At 38.1% G+C, this 20335-nt stretch overlaps 1 protein-coding gene across 4 annotated transcripts in view; it reads left to right on the plus strand.

The window, feature by feature from the left end:
* Positions 1–5670, plus strand: part of LOC128700863 (dynein light chain 1, cytoplasmic) — a 15436-nt gene extending 9766 nt beyond the window's left edge. For 2 of the 4 annotated variants that reach the window (XM_053794318.2, XM_053794319.2), the window contains 3 exons: positions 380–438; positions 1389–1500; positions 4278–5670. In XM_053794318.2, the coding sequence (XP_053650293.1) occupies positions 410–438; positions 1389–1500; positions 4278–4439 (303 nt within the window). In that variant the 5' untranslated portion in view covers positions 380–409 and the 3' untranslated portion in view covers positions 4440–5670. The remainder of the gene's footprint in view (positions 1–379; positions 439–1388; positions 1501–4277) is intronic. The other 2 variants (XM_053794320.2, XM_070104719.1) reach the window with 1 other exon arrangement.
* The last annotated feature ends 14665 nt before the right edge of the window (positions 5671–20335 follow it).

The following is a 20335-nucleotide window of genomic DNA, read 5'->3' on the forward strand; positions in this document are numbered from 1 at the left end:
GTAGTAGATTATGATGACATTGAGAAAAAGGTATCCTCAAGTGGATATACATTCTGCAAGTAGTATATTTCAATGCCTGATATAACTTTGAGGTTAAACTATTGTTTGCTTTGGTTTACTGTACCATATAATTGGTGGCTGTTAAGTATTTTAAACACAAGACCAAAAACTTATTGTGTAGTAGAATTTTCCTGTTCTTGAGACTTAATTTTATTTACCGATTAAAAGATAAAAATTCATCCCTTTTAAAGGGCTTTTACCCACTGACATAAAGTAGCCAATTAGCAACAAAGCCTGTAGTGATATTAATGATTTCAGAATTATTGAGACTGTATAGCATTTACATCTAATAACTTGCTTGCATTGGGTTCACTTGCAGCATTGTAGAGAGCGATTAGGGTAGATGTAGATGTTCTGCTGCCCGTCGCTACTAGCAAGGTAGGGCAGGTGTCGCATGGACCGGTTACCTCGAGCCCTCGTGTTACCTAAGTCTGCCAATGTGATTAATGTAGTGTACTGGAATAAAAATTCTAACTGAATTTTTTTTACAATAGTGTTTTGTCCCGTTTTGGCAAGTGTGTATACAAGTTAACATTTAATCGTGGGTCTGGCTTGATTAACTAGTTAACTTGCAAGCCAATGTTTGGATGTTTTAGTAACGTTTAATTTTTTGCACAGAACACAAAGAATAAACCTTACTAGAATGATACTACCATCATTCAACTTTATCCAGAATTTATGGCAACTTTGTTCCAGAATTGTGAACAGATGTCACCCTGAAAACCATCCCTTTCCCCCTGACTGTTTTCAAGAGCTACATCTTTAGCGTCAATCTAGCGTTAATTCACTGTAATACACACATGTATCCGCTTTTTTAACAAGTGACCTTTACCCTGTTTACCGCTTATATTTTGTAACCAGCATTTCATGCGTTTTACATTTTAGTTATTGTTAACAGTTTGGAACCTTTGCACAGAACGTAAAATTAGTCTGAGCTAGACAGCTGTTGCTTTTGTCATGTCAAAATGAGCCCATGGGTTTCATTAGAGCAGAAAACCATAAATTGCAACTACAGGTTTTTGGTATAACCGTGAGCAGGAACTCGTTACTTAAATAAAAAAAAAAAAAAAAAAAAAACTTTGTTCACGATACTGCATTTGGAATAATTTAAATTGATGCATCTGTTTTGTCAAGTAATTTTATTGAAGAATCCATTATTAATTTTCTTCGGCTTTTTTGCTAGCCCTATATTACATGCTAAATAAGAACGTTTATTGTTGTAGGCTCGTATTTCAGTGTAGCACTGGCAGGATTGCCTTTGGAGATGAAATCGTATTAGGCCATTACAAATATTTCACAAAGTTTCTTCATAAGTTCTTTATTTACAGGATGTCGTCAGACCGCAAAGCCGTGGTAAAGAATGCCGACATGTCAGAGGAAATGCAGCAAGATGCTGTCGACTGTGCCACTCAGGCCATTGAGAAATTCAATATAGAGAAGGTGAGTTTTATTACATTCCTATGGTTAATTTGGGTAGAAAGTACAGTCGACCCCCCGGTTAATGATATGTTTTCAATCCAGAAGTATGTTCAGGTGCCAGGACTGACCGAATTTGTTCCAATAAGGAATATTGTGAAGTAGATTAGTGCATTTCAGACCCCCAAACATACACATACAAACGCACTTACATAAATACACTTACATAATTGGTCGCATTGGGAGGTGATCATTAAGCAGGGGTCCACTGTATATAGTCCTTATAACTAAATTGTAACATTGTACAGTATTTTGAAATGTCAAAATGCAAAGACTAAATTTCTTAATGAAAGATTTTAAGCTTAGATTCTTGAGTCTAGAATACTGTTATGGTTTATGATGTCCCAATAATTGCTGGGGCTGTAGATACTTGTGCATAGGTTATCATAGGAACTTGTATAGCCCTTCCCTTCCCTCAATGCTTCCATTCTCCCAGATGGTATATGAACCCTGTGGATTTATTGCCTTTCCATGAATATAAAACACACTGAGATGTACACACATACAGTATCTGGGTTTAGTGAATGTCACCACCCAGTTTGACACATTTATTTAGTCATTGTTGAAACTCCAAGTTTATTTCGTACACAAATGCGTGTACTGTAGACACAACTTTCCTTAGTCTTCAGAGATTGTGGAGTTCCACACTCACCGCTGAATGCTGATTGACTTAGAATCTGACCAGTTTATTCTGATTGACCATATTGATATCATTCATCTATTCTGTATTAGTGTAACCCATCTTGCAATTGTTTTCCAGCAATTGGGATATAATGCATACTCTAAGTTAGAACCAGAAGTTGCTACCTTGTTGCTAATATCTGTTGTATACACTAGCAGCCGACCTTGGCAGCCATTTAGAATACCAATATATTTTTTGAATGCTCATTCATCTTCGATCTTTCCCAATGTTATTGGCGAGATGTGTTTAAGAAAAACGGTAACCTCACTCGTGTCACTACCAAATGTTGAGAGATGCAGCCCTCGGAGAATGCATGCTCATTAGTAAATTACAAAAATTGTTGAATGTGTTGGCCATTAATGTCTTCATACTAGTGTACATGATGTTAGTGAATACTTCTAATGTACTTTGATACATACGCTATATTCTTTGTCAGGCTGATTTAAACACATGTTCATTAAAAAAACAAAACAAGACATCCCGTCATGTGAACACCATTCTTGTACTTCAGGGTCACTCAAACCGAAATAAGAATGGATTACAATAATGCTGTGTATGCACTCTGAGGGATGGTGTTTCTGGTTTCTGAAGACCCTGTAATTGCCTTCCACAGTGTCCTTTGCTAAAATGCATTTTCCCCTTGGAATTTAAGGTAGAGTTGAGAGCCATAAAGGTGTGAATAGGAGAGTAAAGGCGGTAATGGATAATAAATAGGTAGACCAAGTGTTTACACTAATGTTTTAATATGTTCAGCAACAAAAATAATTGTAATGTATTTTGCTTTAACCCTTAAACTGTCCAAATGTAGATCTACGTTCACGTGCGCAGCGCTGCGACCTTGATTTTCCTCATTTGAAAGCCTGTAAAAAAAAAAAAGTAGATCTATGTTCGGAGCCCCCGCATGTGGACATAGATCTACGTTTGGACAATTTAACCCTTTCAGGGTCCGTCCCGTAGATCTACGGCTTTACGGTGAGTGTCCAAACCGTAGATCTACGCCATGAGCTCAGCTCACTCTGATAAACTGTGAGTGGTACATTTAGGCCTAGATATGAGAGAATACATCTATGTGGTATGTGTGCACCACATAAAACAGATCCTGCAGCACACTGTGTATAATGAGAGAAAAAAACTGAAATCATGATTTTTCGATTAAAACAGCGACTTTGCAGTGTTTTTTCGTATGTTTTTTATAGTTGTATTTGCGATTTCTTGGTCTCATTTGATAGAATGGAAGACATATTACAGAAATAGAGATGATTTTGATTGGTTTTAGCACAGGAAATGGCTTGAAACTGAGCTCAAAGTAGCGGAAATGTTAAATTTTTTCCGATATTCAAGAGTAAACAAACGACCTCACACATCTAATACACGTCAGCTGGTGGGTCTAATATACATTCACAAATATGGTGATGATATTTATACAATTATTACAGTATTGCATAACAGTAAATCTTCTATTTTTTGGTGTGAATAAAAATTCATTATGTGAATAAAAAATCAAAATGGAATTTATTTGTAAAGCCTCAAAATGTAACCAATGAACAGAGGAAATGTTAGTTTAGTTCCAGGAATACCTACATTGTTTATTCTGGAGCCTATTTTGAAATTGGAATATTTTGAACTTTGTGTTAAATTGGCCAAATTAACAATTTCCGATCACTTTATTTTGTAGTTGAAACAGTTGACTTGGCGATTTCTTGTGCTCAATCGATAGAATAGAAGTAATACTAGTGAAATAGCTAAGAATTTGGTTGATTGGAATAATGTAATTGGCCTAAAATGGGAGTCAAAGTCGGCAAAATCGCCGATTCGTAAATATCGCTGACACATCAAAATTCGCGAGAGCCTAATTTCGTCAATTTTCCACCAAATTTCGTACTTTTTGTTTTATTACCTTCACAAAAAGATTCTCTACGATTTCATAAGAAAAAATAACAAATTTTTTTTTTTAAATTCTTGGACACTGGTGCGTGACTTCAGATTTTGGCCTTGGACCCTGAAAGGGTTAAGGGTTAACATTAACATGAAAACTTTCATTGTATTTCTTCCTTTTCAGGACATTGCAGCCTACATCAAAAAGGAATTCGACAAGAAGTATAATCCTACTTGGCATTGCATTGTTGGTCGCAATTTTGGCAGCTATGTAACGCACGAGACAAAACACTTCATCTATTTTTACCTTGGACAAGTTGCCATTCTTCTCTTTAAGAGTGGTTAAGATGGCCATTCCTCTCCTCCCCCATATCCAGGCCAAGGGTGTTCACCGTGTTAAATTTGAATTTTAGGAACAGGTGAATATCCTATCTCCCACCCAAACTAATACTTGATACCTCTAACCCTAAAGGGGGTGGAGGGATATAGACCACCATTTCCTAGGGTTGCTAATTTTGTCAGTGCTGCTAGGTTGCTAGCCTAGGGGAACAAATTTCTCCATTTTTACACTAATGCACACATTCTGTTGCAATGCTAAGCAATTGTTAGCAAGAGTTCGAATGGAAAACTCATTTGCTTTGAGAGTGCCATACCTAGCAGCACTTAGCTTTTTGAACTGGTCATGGCACATTTTTACATTTCCAGTTTTCTCAGTGTACCTCTTGATATAGGCTAAAGACCTTTTATATCACCACAACATCTTGAGCTGGTGCCCGAGAGTCACCACTGGGTTGCTGACCAGTGAGAGTGAGATATTGATTAAATATTTGTATCTACTGTGCACAATTCTCATCTCGATTTTCATAAATTGACCTCTTTATCTCGTAAAGTAGGTAGGATTCATTCCCCAATCCATTGTCATGCATCTCAGTTGTCTGGTGTCAGTCCATGTAGGTGCAAAATGTAGAAAGTTGATGCATAATCCTGCCTATATTGAAGCAAGTTCTGTACTTAAACTATTTGCTTGTGATTGTAAACTCTAGCTAGTAGCTTCATCTCCACTCATCTTGAAAGGTAATTCTGATTATCCTCTTTGAGATAATTAATGCTATTGGTTTTTTCAGCTTTCAAATCCAATGGTAGAATTCTTAACCATCCCTCAAGGAATGTGACCCCTGAACCTCCCACTCGTAAAATCTACAGTCACACTGATGAAGTGAGTCACATTTGAGGATTGGTGTACATAAAGTTGTATATTTCATCCTTTGCAGCATCTTGTTTCATAACACTTACCTTCCATGTTGAAAGGTGTATTATGTATCAATTTAAACAGCAGCTTTGCACTAGTTCACATTTAGCTGCTCAATAACATGTTTTGTGCCTCTGAATTAACAGTAATATTCAGATTGTTTAGTTTTGAAGAATAATTTAATGTTTTTATTGATATGAAAAAGTTTATTTTCTATTAAAATTGAGAACAAAGAATAATTCTTATGTTCGGAAAAGTTTATTTCGTCATGTCAAAATGCTCTGTTCTGTGATGTTCATCAAAGTAAATACAATCTATTTATGTGTAATTATGTTTCTTATCCTTTTCTTTTAAGATATTCAGTAATGATGGTGGAAAAAAAGCTTGACAGCTTAAGCTTGAAAAAGTCGAAGTTCCTGGCTCCCAGACCTATTAAGTGCATTCTAGAAGGAGGTTAAAAAATATTAGACAATACCCCATTGACTTGTAAGAGGAAAAGAGGAAACTTGTGTAGTAAGATAAGAAAGAAGTGATAAGAACGTGGTAGACAGCAGCCACCCGGGGAGGTACTACCATCCTGCCAAATAAGAGTAAAATTAAAATGCAATTGTTTTACACTTTGAGAATTGCTGGTGTTTTTTTCTTTGTCTCTTAAACATGCAAGATGACAGGTACATCTTGCTACTACATACAACATACGAATGTACACGTGTACACTCTCCAATCTTAGTTTTCTATTTTCTTAAGTCTTATTCCTTTTTGTCTTCGTGAGGAAATGGAAAGAATCTTCCATATAAATTACTAAATTTACAAAACTAGTTTAAAGTTGAAATTTTTGAATGTGTGGATGTAGTACAGAGAGTTTATTTTGAATGTTTTGAAAAGAGGCTGGATGTCGTACCCCTTAAGTGAAACACTGAATTGTAATGACACGATTGCAAACAAACCGTGGGTTCAAATCCTGCCCGTGGTATGGTTTGAAACACTGAAGGGGGCAAGAAAATTTCAATGGGAAAAATGGGAATATGAAGTTTCGGTCCGACTTGGACCATTAACTAGTCGCTCACTAAGGTAAGGGAGCCAATTTATATACGAGAGGAGGAAAAAAGATAATGTAATTCATTGCTGACTAGTTTCAGCTGTATTCCTTGACTGATCAAGGAAGGTTCCTTGATGCTAGAGAGGGGCTCTTGAACTAGGGAGTTGGATTTGTCTGCCAATTCCCTGAATTAAGCCTAAATACTTTCATCCCCCCACAGGTGCTGAAGAATCCTATGGGTTTAGCACTCCCCTATGATTATTATAATGTATTCCTTGAGATATTGGTACTGTCATAAAAAAATTCTTTCGATGATAGTGAGCTGGTGAAAGGCTGTTGATTCAAGGAATTAGAACTACACTGGCCCTTGTGGTTTAGCAAAAACGGTGATAATGTGCGAGTGTGGTGAAAGTGTTGAACGATGATGAAAGTATTTTCTTTTTGGGGATTTTCTTTCTTTTTTTTTGGGTCACCCTGCCTCGGTGGGAGACGGCCGACTTGTTGAAAAAAAAAAAAAAAAAAAAAAAAAAAATTAGAACTACACTTCCTTAGGCTCATCCTTGATTTCTTGTCACTCCTTAGGTGCTGTGTGACCTTTTTCAGGTTTACTACTTTCCCCATCACTGCTGAAAGTAATGGAAATTATAATCAATGGGAGGTAATCAGGTTCATTTCAAGGAAGGGATAAAGGTTGTTTAGATAAAATTATAATCATGGGAGCGGTAAACCTGTAGGATTATACAGCGCCTGAACCTAGCTCAAAACGTCACCAGCATCAAGATTTAGATTTTGTCACCGAAGTGGCTAGTTTGTGCACCTCGTATCCATCCTGTGGATGGTAGTGGCTAGTTTGTGTACCTTGTATCCATCCTGTGGATGGTAGTGGCTAGTTTGTGCACCTCGTATCCATCCTGTGGATGGTAGTGGCTAGTTTGTGCACCTCGTATCCATCCTGTGGATGGTAGTGGCTAGTTTGTGTACCTTGTATCCATCCTGTGGATGGCAGTGACTAGTTTGTGTACCTCATATCCATCCTGTGGATGGTAGTGGCTAGTTTGTGTATCTCATATCCATCCTGTGGATGGTAGTGGCTAGTTTGTGTACCTCATATCCATCCTGTGGATGGTAGTGGCTAGTTTGTGCACCTCATATCCATCCTATGGATGGTAGTGGCTAGTTTGTGTACCTCGTATCCATCCTGTGGATGGTAGTGGCTAGTTTGTGCAAATCATATCCATCCTGTGGATGGTAGTGGCTAGTTTGTGTACCTCGTATACATCCTGTGGATGGTAGTGGCTAGTTTGTGTACCTCGTATCCATCCTGTGGATGGTAGTGGCTAGTTTGTGTACCTCGTATCCATCCTGTGGATGGTAGTGGCTAGTTTGTGTACCTCGTATCCATCCTGTGGATGGTAGTGGCTAGTTTGTGTACCTCGTATCCGTCCTGTGGATGGTAGTGGCTAGTTTGTGTACCTCGTATCCATCCTGTGGATGGTAGTGGCTAGTTTGTGTACCTCGTATCCATCCTGTGGATGGTAGTGGCTAGTTTGTGTACCTTGTATACATCCTGTGGATGGTAGTGGCTAGTTTGTGCACCTCATATCCATCCTGTGGATGGTAGTGGCTAGTTTGTGTACCTCATATCCATCCTGTGGATGGTAGTGGCTAGTTTGTGCACCTCATATCCATCCTGTGGATGGTAGTGGCTAGTTTATTGTGTACCTCATATCCATCCTGTGGATGGTAGTGGCTAGTTTGTGTACCTCATATCCATCCTGTGGATGGTAGTGGCTAGTTTGTGCACCTCATCCATCCTGTGGATGGTAGTGGCTAGTTTGTGCACCTCATCCATCCTGTGGATGGTAGTGGCTAGTTTGTGTACCTCATATCCATCCTGTGGATGGTAGTGGCTAGTTTGTGCACCTCATCCATCCTGTGGATGGTAGTGGCTAGTTTGTGTACCTCATATCCATCCTGTGGATGGTAGTGGCTAGTTTGTGTACCTCATATCCATCCTGTGGATGCTAGCATAAGAACATATGGATACACAGTCCTAGCAACTCTTCCTCATAATGTTTACAGTACATTTGGATAAGTTGGTGAGGGGCTCTTGATTTAGGGAATTGGATCTGTGCTCCAGTTCCCCAAAGTAAGCCTGAATGCCTTCCACATCCCCCAGGCGCTGTATAATCCTACGGGTTTAGCGCTTCCCCTTTATAATACATTTGGATTTATGAAATATTTATATAGCCCCTCAAGGAAGGTTCCTTGATGCCAGTGAGGGGCTCTTGATCTAGGGAATTGGATCTGTCTGCCGATTCCCTGAATTAAGCCTAAATACTTTCCACATCCTCCCCCAGGCGCTGCATAATCCTACGGGTTTAGCGCTCTCCCTTTATAATATAGCATCAAGGAAGGTTCCTTGATGCTGGTGAGGAGCTCTTGATCTAGGGAATTTGATCTATGCTCCACTCCTCAAGGAAGGTTCCTTGATGTTGGTGAGGGGCTCTTGATTTAGGGAATTGGATCTGTGCTCCAGTTCCCCGAATTAAGCCTGAATGCCTTCCACATCCCCCCCCCAGGCGCTGTATAATCCTCCGGGTTTAGCGCTTCCCCCTTGATTATAATAATAATGATCTATGCTCCAGTTCCTTGCCCTTGTGGTTTAGCGCTTTTTTTATTATAATCCTGAATTAAGCCTGAAAACTTAACATGATCCCCCCTCCCACAGGCGCTGTACGATCCTACGGGTTTAGCGCTTCCCCTTGATTATAATATAGCACCCCTCAAGGAAGGCTCCTTGATGCTGGTGAGGGGCTCTTGATTCAGGGAATTGGATCTGTGCTCCAGTTCCCTGAAGCCTGAATACCTTCCACATCCCCCCCCCAGGCGCTGTATAATCCTACGGGTTTAGCGCTTCCCCCTTGATTATAATATAATATAGCATCAAGATGCTGTATGACCCTTGCAAGTTTAGCGCTTCTTTTTCATTATTATAATAGCAACAAGGTATATCCCACGAGGGAAATTAATTTAGTGGTAAAAGAAGAGAAAAGCTTAAATGTCTCGATAAAGCTTTGCCATTTTTTTCCTCAAATGGGGCGGGGGATATTTCAGGTTTGATCCAAGTATGGTGAACACCACCAGCACAATTTTCTCGGATCAAGAACCTCTTCATTGATTACAAATGTGCCAAAAATTGGTGCCTTTTAGAAGACTTAAAAGTGAGGTCAGAACCAACACGCCAGGGAAAACAAACGTCAAATGGCGGAAAATAGCGCGAAATAGGAGTAACCAAATTTAATCGTGTGTAATCGTAGCCAACGAAGAGTGAATCGTCAATAATTGGGAACCATAAAGTAAGTGAATATCGTAGGTATCCGCAAGTGTTCAGATCCATCTTAATTCCGCCATATAGTTTCTTTTTGATTATAATAATAATAATTCCGCCATATTAAGGCTGAAAAGTCAGATAATAGAGAACGCGTTAACTGGACGACATTTACCGCATGCTTCTAAAATAATCCTTCCCCTGTATATCTTGCTACTTACACCTTACAATATATTACAAGGACAAGAACAACATTCTAATTTTTGCTTTCTTCCTCCTCTATGTTATTCACACTATGGGAAGCCCGTAGGTATGTTTAATTCCATAATATAACATGAACAGCCAACTTCAACACCAATATAAATTTGATAAAAAATAATAACCAGTAATATGGAATCTCTCAGATATATTGCTGTATAGTCCTTGTGGCTTAGCGCTTCTTTTTGATTATAATAATAATAATCTCAGATATATTAATTTTTTTTGGCTGTAAATTAAAAATTAATATAAGTTTTTAAGGGGGGGGGGATTATAGCTCGTTTTGTAGGGAAGATTGACATAGGGGGGGGGGGTTAGTGACCCTTGTGGGTTTAGCGCTTATGGAGTTATTGACAAATATCATTGTTGAAATCTCCGGAAATTAATTTTTTTTATATATATTACGTATATATAGCCCTTGTGGTTTAGCGCTTCTTTTTTATTATAATTACGTATATATACATTCTATTATAATCATAATGACGTATATACGTGAGTAAAGGGAATGTACATAGTGAAGACAATGTATATAGTGAAGATGTATATAGTGAAGACAATGTATATAGTGAAGATAATGTATATAGTGAAGACTGGATATAGTGAAGACTGTATATAGTGAAGATGTATATAGTGAAGACAATGTATATAGTGAAGATAATGTATATAGTGAAGACTGGATATAGTGAAGACTGTATATAGTGAAGATGTATATAGTGAAGACAATGTATATAGTGAAGACTGGATATAGTGAAGATAATGTATATAGTGAAGACTGGATATAAGAACATAAGAACGAAGGAACACTGCAGAAGGCCTACTGGCCCATGCGAGGCAGGTCCAAGTCCCTACCGGCTTAAGCCAATGCACCCAACCTAGTCAGGTCAGGTCACACTGACTTAAGGGAGGAACACGGCAACCGACCTGTTAGCACAAGCTATCAGGTCTAACTCACACCCACCCACATCTACTCATGTATTTATCCAACCTATTTTTAAAGCTACACAACGTTCTGGCCTCTATAACGGTACTTGGGAGTTTGTTCCACTCATCCACAACTCTATTACCAAACCAGTACTTTCCTATATCCCTCCTGAATCTGAATTTTTCCAACTTAAAACCATTGCTGCGAGTCCTGTCTAGGCTAGATATTTTCAGCACACTATTTACATCCCCTTTATTTATTCCTGTCTTCCACTTATAAACCTCAATCATATCCCCCCTAATTCTACGTCTTTCTAGAGAGTGCAGTTTCAGGGCCCTTAGTCTATCCTCATAGGGAAGGTTTCTGATACATGGGATCATCTTTGTCATCCTCCTTTGTACATTTTCCAGAGAATTTATATCCATTCTGTAATACGGTGACCAAAACTGTGCAGCATAATCTAAATGAGGCCTAACCAAGGATGTATAGAGTTGAAGAACAACCTGAGGACTCCTATTATTTATGCTTCTTGATATGAAGCCAAGGATTCTATTAGCTTTATTGCGAACACTTATGCACTGTTGTCTTGGTTTCAGATTACTGCTAACCAGAACTCCTAAATCTTTTTCGCAATCCGTAATATTAAGATCTACATTATTTAGTTTATATGTGGCATGGTTATTGTCCTGTCCAACATTTAGAACTTTGCATTTGTCTATATTAAACTGCATCTGCCACTTCTCCGACCACTGCATCAGTCTATTCAAATCTTCCTGGAGTGCTCGAATGTCCTCGTCAGAATGAATTCGACGGCCTATTTTGGTGTCATCGGCAAACTTGCCGATGTCGCTCTTTATGCCCTCATCTATGTCGTTTATGTAGATTGTGAACAGCAGGGGGCCCAACACTGACCCCTGTGGAACACCGCTCGTGACGCTTCCCCACTCTGATTTCTCCCCATTTATGCAAACTCTCTGCTGCCTATTTGTCAACCATGCCTCTATCCAGGAAAAAATTTCTCCTCCTATTCCATGTGCTTTAATTTTCCTCAATAGTCTCTGATGTGGGACCCTGTCAAAAGCCTTACTGAAGTCCATATACACAATATCATATTCGTTACCATGATCTACCTCCTCAAATACCTTAGTGAAAAAAGTTAATAAATTCGTAAGGCAGGAACGTCCCTTTGTAAAACCATGCTGAGATTCGTTGATTAATTTATGCTTTTCAAGGTGGCTACGAACTGCCTCGGCAATTATTGATTCCATAAATTTTCCCACTATGGAGGTTAGGCTTATTGGTCTATAGTTCGAAGCTAAGGACCTGTCACCTGTTTTGAAAATAGGTATCACATTTGCCATTTTCCACTTATCTGGCACCATGCCAGTTTGTAGTGATATGTTGAAAAGATTAGCCAAAGGTGTGCTAAGCTCCTCTTTACATTCCTTTAGAACCCTTGCATACAGTTCATCAGGGCCTGGGGATTTGTTAGGTTTTAATTTATCTATTTGCCTAAGGACCATGTCACTTGTGACCCTAATAGTGCACAGTTTATTATCGTCCTGTTCTACATAATTTATCATTACTGGAATATCACTGGTATCCTCCTGTGTAAAAACTGAGAGGAAGTATGTGTTAAAAATTCTACACATTTCCTTATCACTGTCAGTGAGCTGACCCGAGGAACTTTTGAGTGGGCCTATCTTGTCCCTGATCTTACTTCTGTATACCTGAAAGAATCCTTTTGGGTTAGTCTTCGATTCTCTTGCAACTTTAACCTCATAATCTCTTTTTGCTTTTCTAATTCCCTTTTTTATTTCTCTCTTTAACTGAATATATCGATTTCTTAATTGCCCCTCTCCTCTTTTGATTTGCCTATATATGCCTCTCTTTTGACCAATCAGATATTTTAATCTATTGTTCATCCATTTAGGATCATTTTTGTTTGATCTGATTTCCCTATTTGGAACATAATTTGACTGAGCAGCTAGAACTATGCCCTGGAAAGCATCATATCGGCAACCATCACCACCTACCTGACCCCTAGTCAGGTCATTCCAGCTCAGCCCACCTAAGTAATTTTTCAGTCCTATGAAATCAGCCAAGCGAAAGTCAGGGACGGAGACTTGATTGCCATTATTAGGGGAATTCCATGATATGTTAAAACTGAGTGATTTGTGATCACTCTCCCCAAGCTCATCATTAACCTCAAGATTATTAATTAGTGTTTCCCTACTGGCAAGAACCAAGTCAAGGAGGTTATTTCCCCTAGTTGGCTCTGTCACAAACTGTTTTAAAAAACAATCCTGGATCGTATCAAGAAAGTCACCCGACTCTAAATTTCCTGTCAAATTGCTCCAGTCAATCTGTCTATAGTTGAAGTCTCCCATTAGCACAACATTTTCGTATGTAGATGCCTTACGAATTTCGTCCCATAGAAGTTTACTGCACTCCCTATCAAGATTTGGGGCCCTGTAAATCACACCCAAAATTAGTTTTTCTCGGCCCTCGAGAAGCTGTAACCAAACAGATTCAGTGGCTGACGCTTCTAATTTAATATCTTGTCTAACACAACAATTTAAATTGTCTCTGACATACATCGCTACTCCACCACCTTTCCTGTTGACCCTGTCAGTGTGGAATAATTTATAGCCTTGTATGTGACATTCAGATGGCATCTCTCTATCTTTCAGATTGAGCCAGGTCTCTGTTATAGCAATAATATCTACGTTTCCTGCACTTGCAATTAATCTTAGCTCATCTATCTTATTTCTAACACTCCTGCTATTAGTATAGTAAACCTTAAGGGGGCTAGTCCCTTGCTGCCCTCTGCTGTCCCCCTTTGTTTTCTGACCTGTTCTATTGTCTTTATTTATAACTTCATGCTGAATGCCTTTTATACATTTACTGTTTCCAACCCTAGTGTTGCAACCTGCTTGTTTCCCACACACACCCATACCTCTATCTTCCATCAGTTTAAAATCATAGGCATTTCACCAATGGCCTTCTCAATCGAGTCTGCAAGTGCTACCACCCCTGCCCCAGAGAGATGAACCCCATCCCTTGCATACATATCATGTTTGCCATAAAAGTTGTTCCAGTTGTCAATGAATGGGATTGCAAGTTCCTTGCAGTATCTGTCTAGCCAGCAATTTACACCAATTGCCCTAGACAACCATTCATTTCCTACTCCCCTTCTAGGCAAGATGCTACATATGATTGGGATCCCTCCCTTAGACTTAATGAAATCTATAGCTGACCTGTACTTATCTAGCAGCTCTACTCTCCTACCCTTCCCAATATCATTTCCACCAGCACTGAGACAGATAATGGGCTTGTTCCCATTACCTGACATGATATTATCCAGTCTGTTGACAATGTCCCCAACACCAGCTCCAGGGAAGCACACTCTATCTCTCATCTTCTTATTCCTATTACAAAAAGCACGGTCAACATATCTTACCTGAGAGTCACCAACCACAAGAATGCGCTTACCTTCATTAGCAGGGGCAGTAGTACCCTTACCTTCACTGGCCACTGAAGTACATTCATCCTGGAGAACAGAGAAGCGATTTCCTACCTTCAGATCTTCACTCTTAACTTTCCTTACTCTGATGCGCCTCCCATTACTGTGAACAACTCGCCACTTGTAGCAGGTGCTGGGCTGCACCTCACTGCTGGTACCCGTTGCTACCTCCCCACCTACAGCCTCCTCACAGTGAGAGACAGACTGCACCTCACTGCTAGAAGCCTCATTCCCCACATCTCCAACCACCTCACACACTCTCCCAGGCCCATTGAGGTGGACCTTCAGCCTCCTAATCTCCTCCTGGAGAAGCAAGACCTCCTCCTTCAACTCTCCAAACTCAGTTTTTAAAACACTGCAGAAGCAAGCCATGCTTTGTAACCGTCCACGCTAATCCCCAAAGCAGCTCAGGGTCTGTGACAATGAAGACAATGTATATAGTGAAGACTGGATATAGTGAAGACAATGTATATAGTGAAGACTGGATATAGTGAAGACAATGTATATAGTGAAAATGTATATAGTGAAGACTGGATATAGTGAAGACTGGATATAGTGAAGACAATGTATATAGTGAAGACAATGTATATAGTGAAGACTGGATATAGTGAAGACAATGTATATAGTGAAGACAATGTATATAGTGAAGACAATGTATATAGTGAAGACTGGATATAGTGAAGACAATGTATATAGTGAAGACAATGTATATAGTGAAGACTGGATATAGTGAAGACAATGTATATAGTGAAGACAATGTATATAGTGAAGACAATGTATATAGTGAAGACTGGATATAGTGAAGACAATGTATATAGTGAAGACAATGTATATAGTGAAGACTGGATATAGTGAAGACAATGTATATAGTGAAGACTGTATATAGTGAAGACAATGTATATAGTGAAGATGTATATAGTGAAGACTGGATATAGTGAAGACAATGTATATAGTGAAGATAATATATAGTGAAGATTGGATATAGTGAAGACAATGTATATAGTGAAGATGTATATAGTGAAGACTGGATATAGTGAAGACAATGTATATAGTGAAGACAATGTATATAGTGAAGACTGGATATAGTGAAGCCTGGATATAGTGAAGACAATGTATATAGTGAAGACAATGGATATAGTGAAGACAATGGATATAGTGAAGACAATGGATATAGTGAAGACAATGGATATAGTGAAGACAATGGATATAGTGAAGACAATGGATATAGTGAAGACAATGTATATAGTGAAGACTGGATATAGTGAAGACAATGGATATAGTGAAGACAATGGATATAGTGAAGACAATGGATATAGTGAAGACAATGGATATAGTGAAGACTGGATATAGTGAAGACAATGGATATAGTGAAGACAATGTATATAGTGAAGACTGGATATAGTGAAGACAATGTATATAGTGAAGACTGGATATAGTGAAGACAATGTATATAGTGAAGACTGGATATAGTGAAGACAATGTATATAGTGAAGACAATGGATATAGTGAAGACTGGATATAGTGAAGACAATGGATATAGTGAAGACAATGTATATAGTGAAGACTGGATATAGTGAAGACAATGTATATAGTGAAGACTGGATATAGTGAAGACAATGGATATAGTGAAGACAATGTGTATAGTCAAGACAATGTATATGTAATATTGAAAACCGTGTATATAGTGAAGGGAAAATATGAATATATATTGGAGAGAGAGAGAGAGAGAGAGAGAGAGAGAGTACAGAAGTGTGGAAGAGGAACCAGGGAGACCAGGAGAAGACCTTGGAGACCTGGTGATCAATACTGACACTTCACCACTACCTCATACCTGACTTACAGGTGAGATATTGACGTTACTGTCTCTTACTGTCTATCTTACTGTCTCTCTTGTCTCTCTTACTGTCTATCTTGTCTCTCTTACTGTCTATCTTGTCTCTCTGGTGATCAATACTGACACTACCACTACCTCATACCTGACTTACAGGTGAGATATTGACGTTACTGTCTCTTACTGTCTCTTACTGTCTATCTTGTCTCTCTTACTGTTTCTCTTGTCTCTCTTACTGTCTATCTTCTTGTCTTATTGTGTATCTTGTCTTACTGTGTATCTCGTCTTACTGTCTATCTTGTCTTACTGTCTATCTTGTTGTCTCTTACTTTCTTGTTGCGTCTCTTACTGTCTATCTTGTCTTACTGTCTATCTTGTCTCTTACTGTCTATCTTGTTGTCTCTTACTGTCTTGTTGCGTCTCTTACTGTCTATCTTGTCTTACTGTCTATCTTGTCTTACTGTCTATCTTGTTGTCTCTTACTGTCTTGTTGCGTCTCTTACTGTCTATCTTGTCTCTTACTGTCTATCTTGTTGTCTCTTACTGTCTTGTTGCGTCTCTTACTGTCTATCTTGTTGTCTCTTACTGTCTTGTTGCGTCTCTTACTGTCTATCTTGTCTCTTACTGTCTATCTTGTTGTCTCTTACTGTCTTGTTGCGTCTCTTACTGTCTATCTTGTCTCTTACTGTCTATCTTGTTGTCTCTTACTGTCTTGTTGCGTCTCTTACTGTCTATCTTGTCTTACTGTCTATCTTGTTGTCTCTTACTGTCTTGTTGCGTCTCTTACTGTCTATCTTGTCTTACTGTCTATCTTGTTGTCTCTTACTGTCTTGTTGCGTCTCTTACTGTCTATCTTGTCTTACTGTCTATCTTGTTGTCTCTTACTGTCTTGTTGCGTCTCTTACTGTCTATCTTGTCTTACTGTCTATCTTGTTGTCTCTTACTGTCTTGTTGCGTCTCTTACTGTCTATCTTGTCTTACTGTCTATCTTGTTGTATCTTACTGTCTTGTTGCGTCTCTTACTGTCTATCTTGTCTTACTGTCTATCTTGTTGTATCTTACTGTCTTGTTGCGTCTCTTACTGTCTATCTTGTCTTACTGTCTATCTTGTTGTATCTTACTGTCTTGTTGCGTCTCTTACTGTCTATCTTGTCTTACTGTCTATCTTGTTGTATCTTACTGTCTTGTTGCGTCTCTTACTGTCTATCTTGTCTTACTGTCTATCTTGTTGTATCTTACTGTCTTGTTGCGTCTCTTACTGTCTATCTTGTCTTACTGTCTATCTTGTCTTACTGTCTATCTTGTTGTATCTTACTGTCTTGTTGCGTCTCTTACTGTCTATCTTGTCTCTTACTGTCTCTCTTACTGTCCTCTAATCATTTTCTCCTTTACTGTCACTTACTGTGTGTCACTACCTTTTATCAGCGTGTATCTACATGGTATGTACATATATATACCACACGTGTACACTGTGTGTACATATATATACCACACGTGTACACTGTGTGTACATATATATACCACACGTGTACACTGTGTACATATATATAGCACACATGTGTACACTGTGTACATATATATAGCACACATGTGTACACTGTGTACATATATATACCACACATGTGTACACTGTGTACATATATATAGCACACATGTGTACACTGTGTACATATATATACCACACATGTGTACACTGTGTACATATATATAGCACACATGTGTACACTGTGTACATATATATACCACACATGTGTACACTGTGTACATATATATAGCACACATGTGTACACTGTGTACATATATATAGCACACATGTGTACACTGTGTACATATATATACCACACATGTGTACACTGTGTACATATATATAGCACACATGTGTACACTGTGTACATATATATAGCACACATGTGTACACTGTGTACATATATATACCACACATGTGTACACTGTGTACATATATATAGCACACATGTGTACACTGTGTACATATATATACCACACATGTGTACACTGCGTACATATATATAGCACACATGTGTACACTGTGTACATATATATACCACACATGTGTACACTGTGTACATATATATAGCACACATGTGTACACTGTGTACATATATATACCACACATGTGTACACTGTGTACATATATATAGCACACATGTGTACACTGTGTACATATATATAGCACACATGTGTACACTGTGTACATATATATACCACACATGTGTACACTGTGTACATATATATAGCACACATGTGTACACTGTGTACATATATATAGCACACATGTGTACACTGTGTACATATATATACCACACATGTGTACACTGTGTACATATATATAGCACACATGTGTACACTGTGTACATATATATACCACACCTGTGTACACTGTGTACATATATATAGCACACATGTGTACACTGTGTACATATATATACCACACATGTGTACACTGTGTACATACATATATATACCACACATGTGTACACTGTGTACATATATATACCACACATGTGTACATTGTGTACATACATATATATAGCACACATGTGTACACTGTGTACATATATATACCACACATGTGTACACTGTGTACATATATATACCACACATGTGTACACTGTGTACATACATATATATAGCACACATGTGTACACTGTGTACATATATATATATACCACACATGTGTACACTGTGTACATACACATATATACCACACATGTGTACACTGTGTACATATATATACCACACATGTGTACACTGTGTACATACATATATATACCACACATGTGTACACTGTGTACATATATATACCACACATGTGTACATTGTGTACATACATATATATAGCACACATGTGTACACTGTGTACATATATATACCACACATGTGTACACTGTGTACATATATATACCACACATGTGTACACTGTGTACATATATATACCACACATGTGTACACTGTGTACATACATATATATAGCACACATGTGTACACTGTGTACATATATATATATACCACACATGTGTACACTGTGTACATACACATATATACCACACATGTGTACACTGTGTACATATATATATATACCACACATGTGTACACTGTGTACATACATATATATAGCACACATGTGTACACTGTGTACATACATATATATACCACACATGTGTACACTGTGTACATACATATATATACCACACATGTGTACACTGTGTACATACATATATATACCACACATGTGTACACTGTGTACATACACATATATACCACACATGTGTACACTGTGTACATATATATATATACCACACATGTGTACACTGTGTACATACATATATATAGCACACATGTGTACACTGTGTACATACATATATATACCACACATGTGTACACTGTGTACATATATATATATACCACACATGTGTACACTGTGTACATACATATATATAGCACACATGTGTACACTGTGTACATACATATATATACCACACATGTGTACACTGTGTACATACATATATATACCACACATGTGTACACTGTGTACATACATATATATAGCACACATGTGTACACTGTGTACATATATATATATATACCACACATGTGTACACTGTGTACATACACATATATACCACACATGTGTACACTGTGTACATATATATATATACCACACATGTGTACACTGTGTACATACATATATATAGCACACATGTGTACACTGTGTACATACATATATATACCACACATGTGTACACTGTGTACATACATATATATACCACACATGTGTACACTGTGTACATACATATATATACCACACATGTGTACACTGTGTACATACACATATATACCACACATGTGTACACTGTGTACATATATATATATACCACACATGTGTACACTGTGTACATACATATATATAGCACACATGTGTACACTGTGTACATACATATATATACCACACATGTGTACACTGTGTACATACATATATATACCACACATGTGTACACTGTGTACATACATATATATACCACACATGTGTACACTGTGTACATACATATATATACCACACATGTGTAC

The sequence above is a fragment of the Cherax quadricarinatus genome, chromosome 94 (assembly GCF_038502225.1).
Source record: "Cherax quadricarinatus isolate ZL_2023a chromosome 94, ASM3850222v1, whole genome shotgun sequence".
NCBI lineage: Eukaryota > Metazoa > Arthropoda > Malacostraca > Decapoda > Parastacidae > Cherax > Cherax quadricarinatus.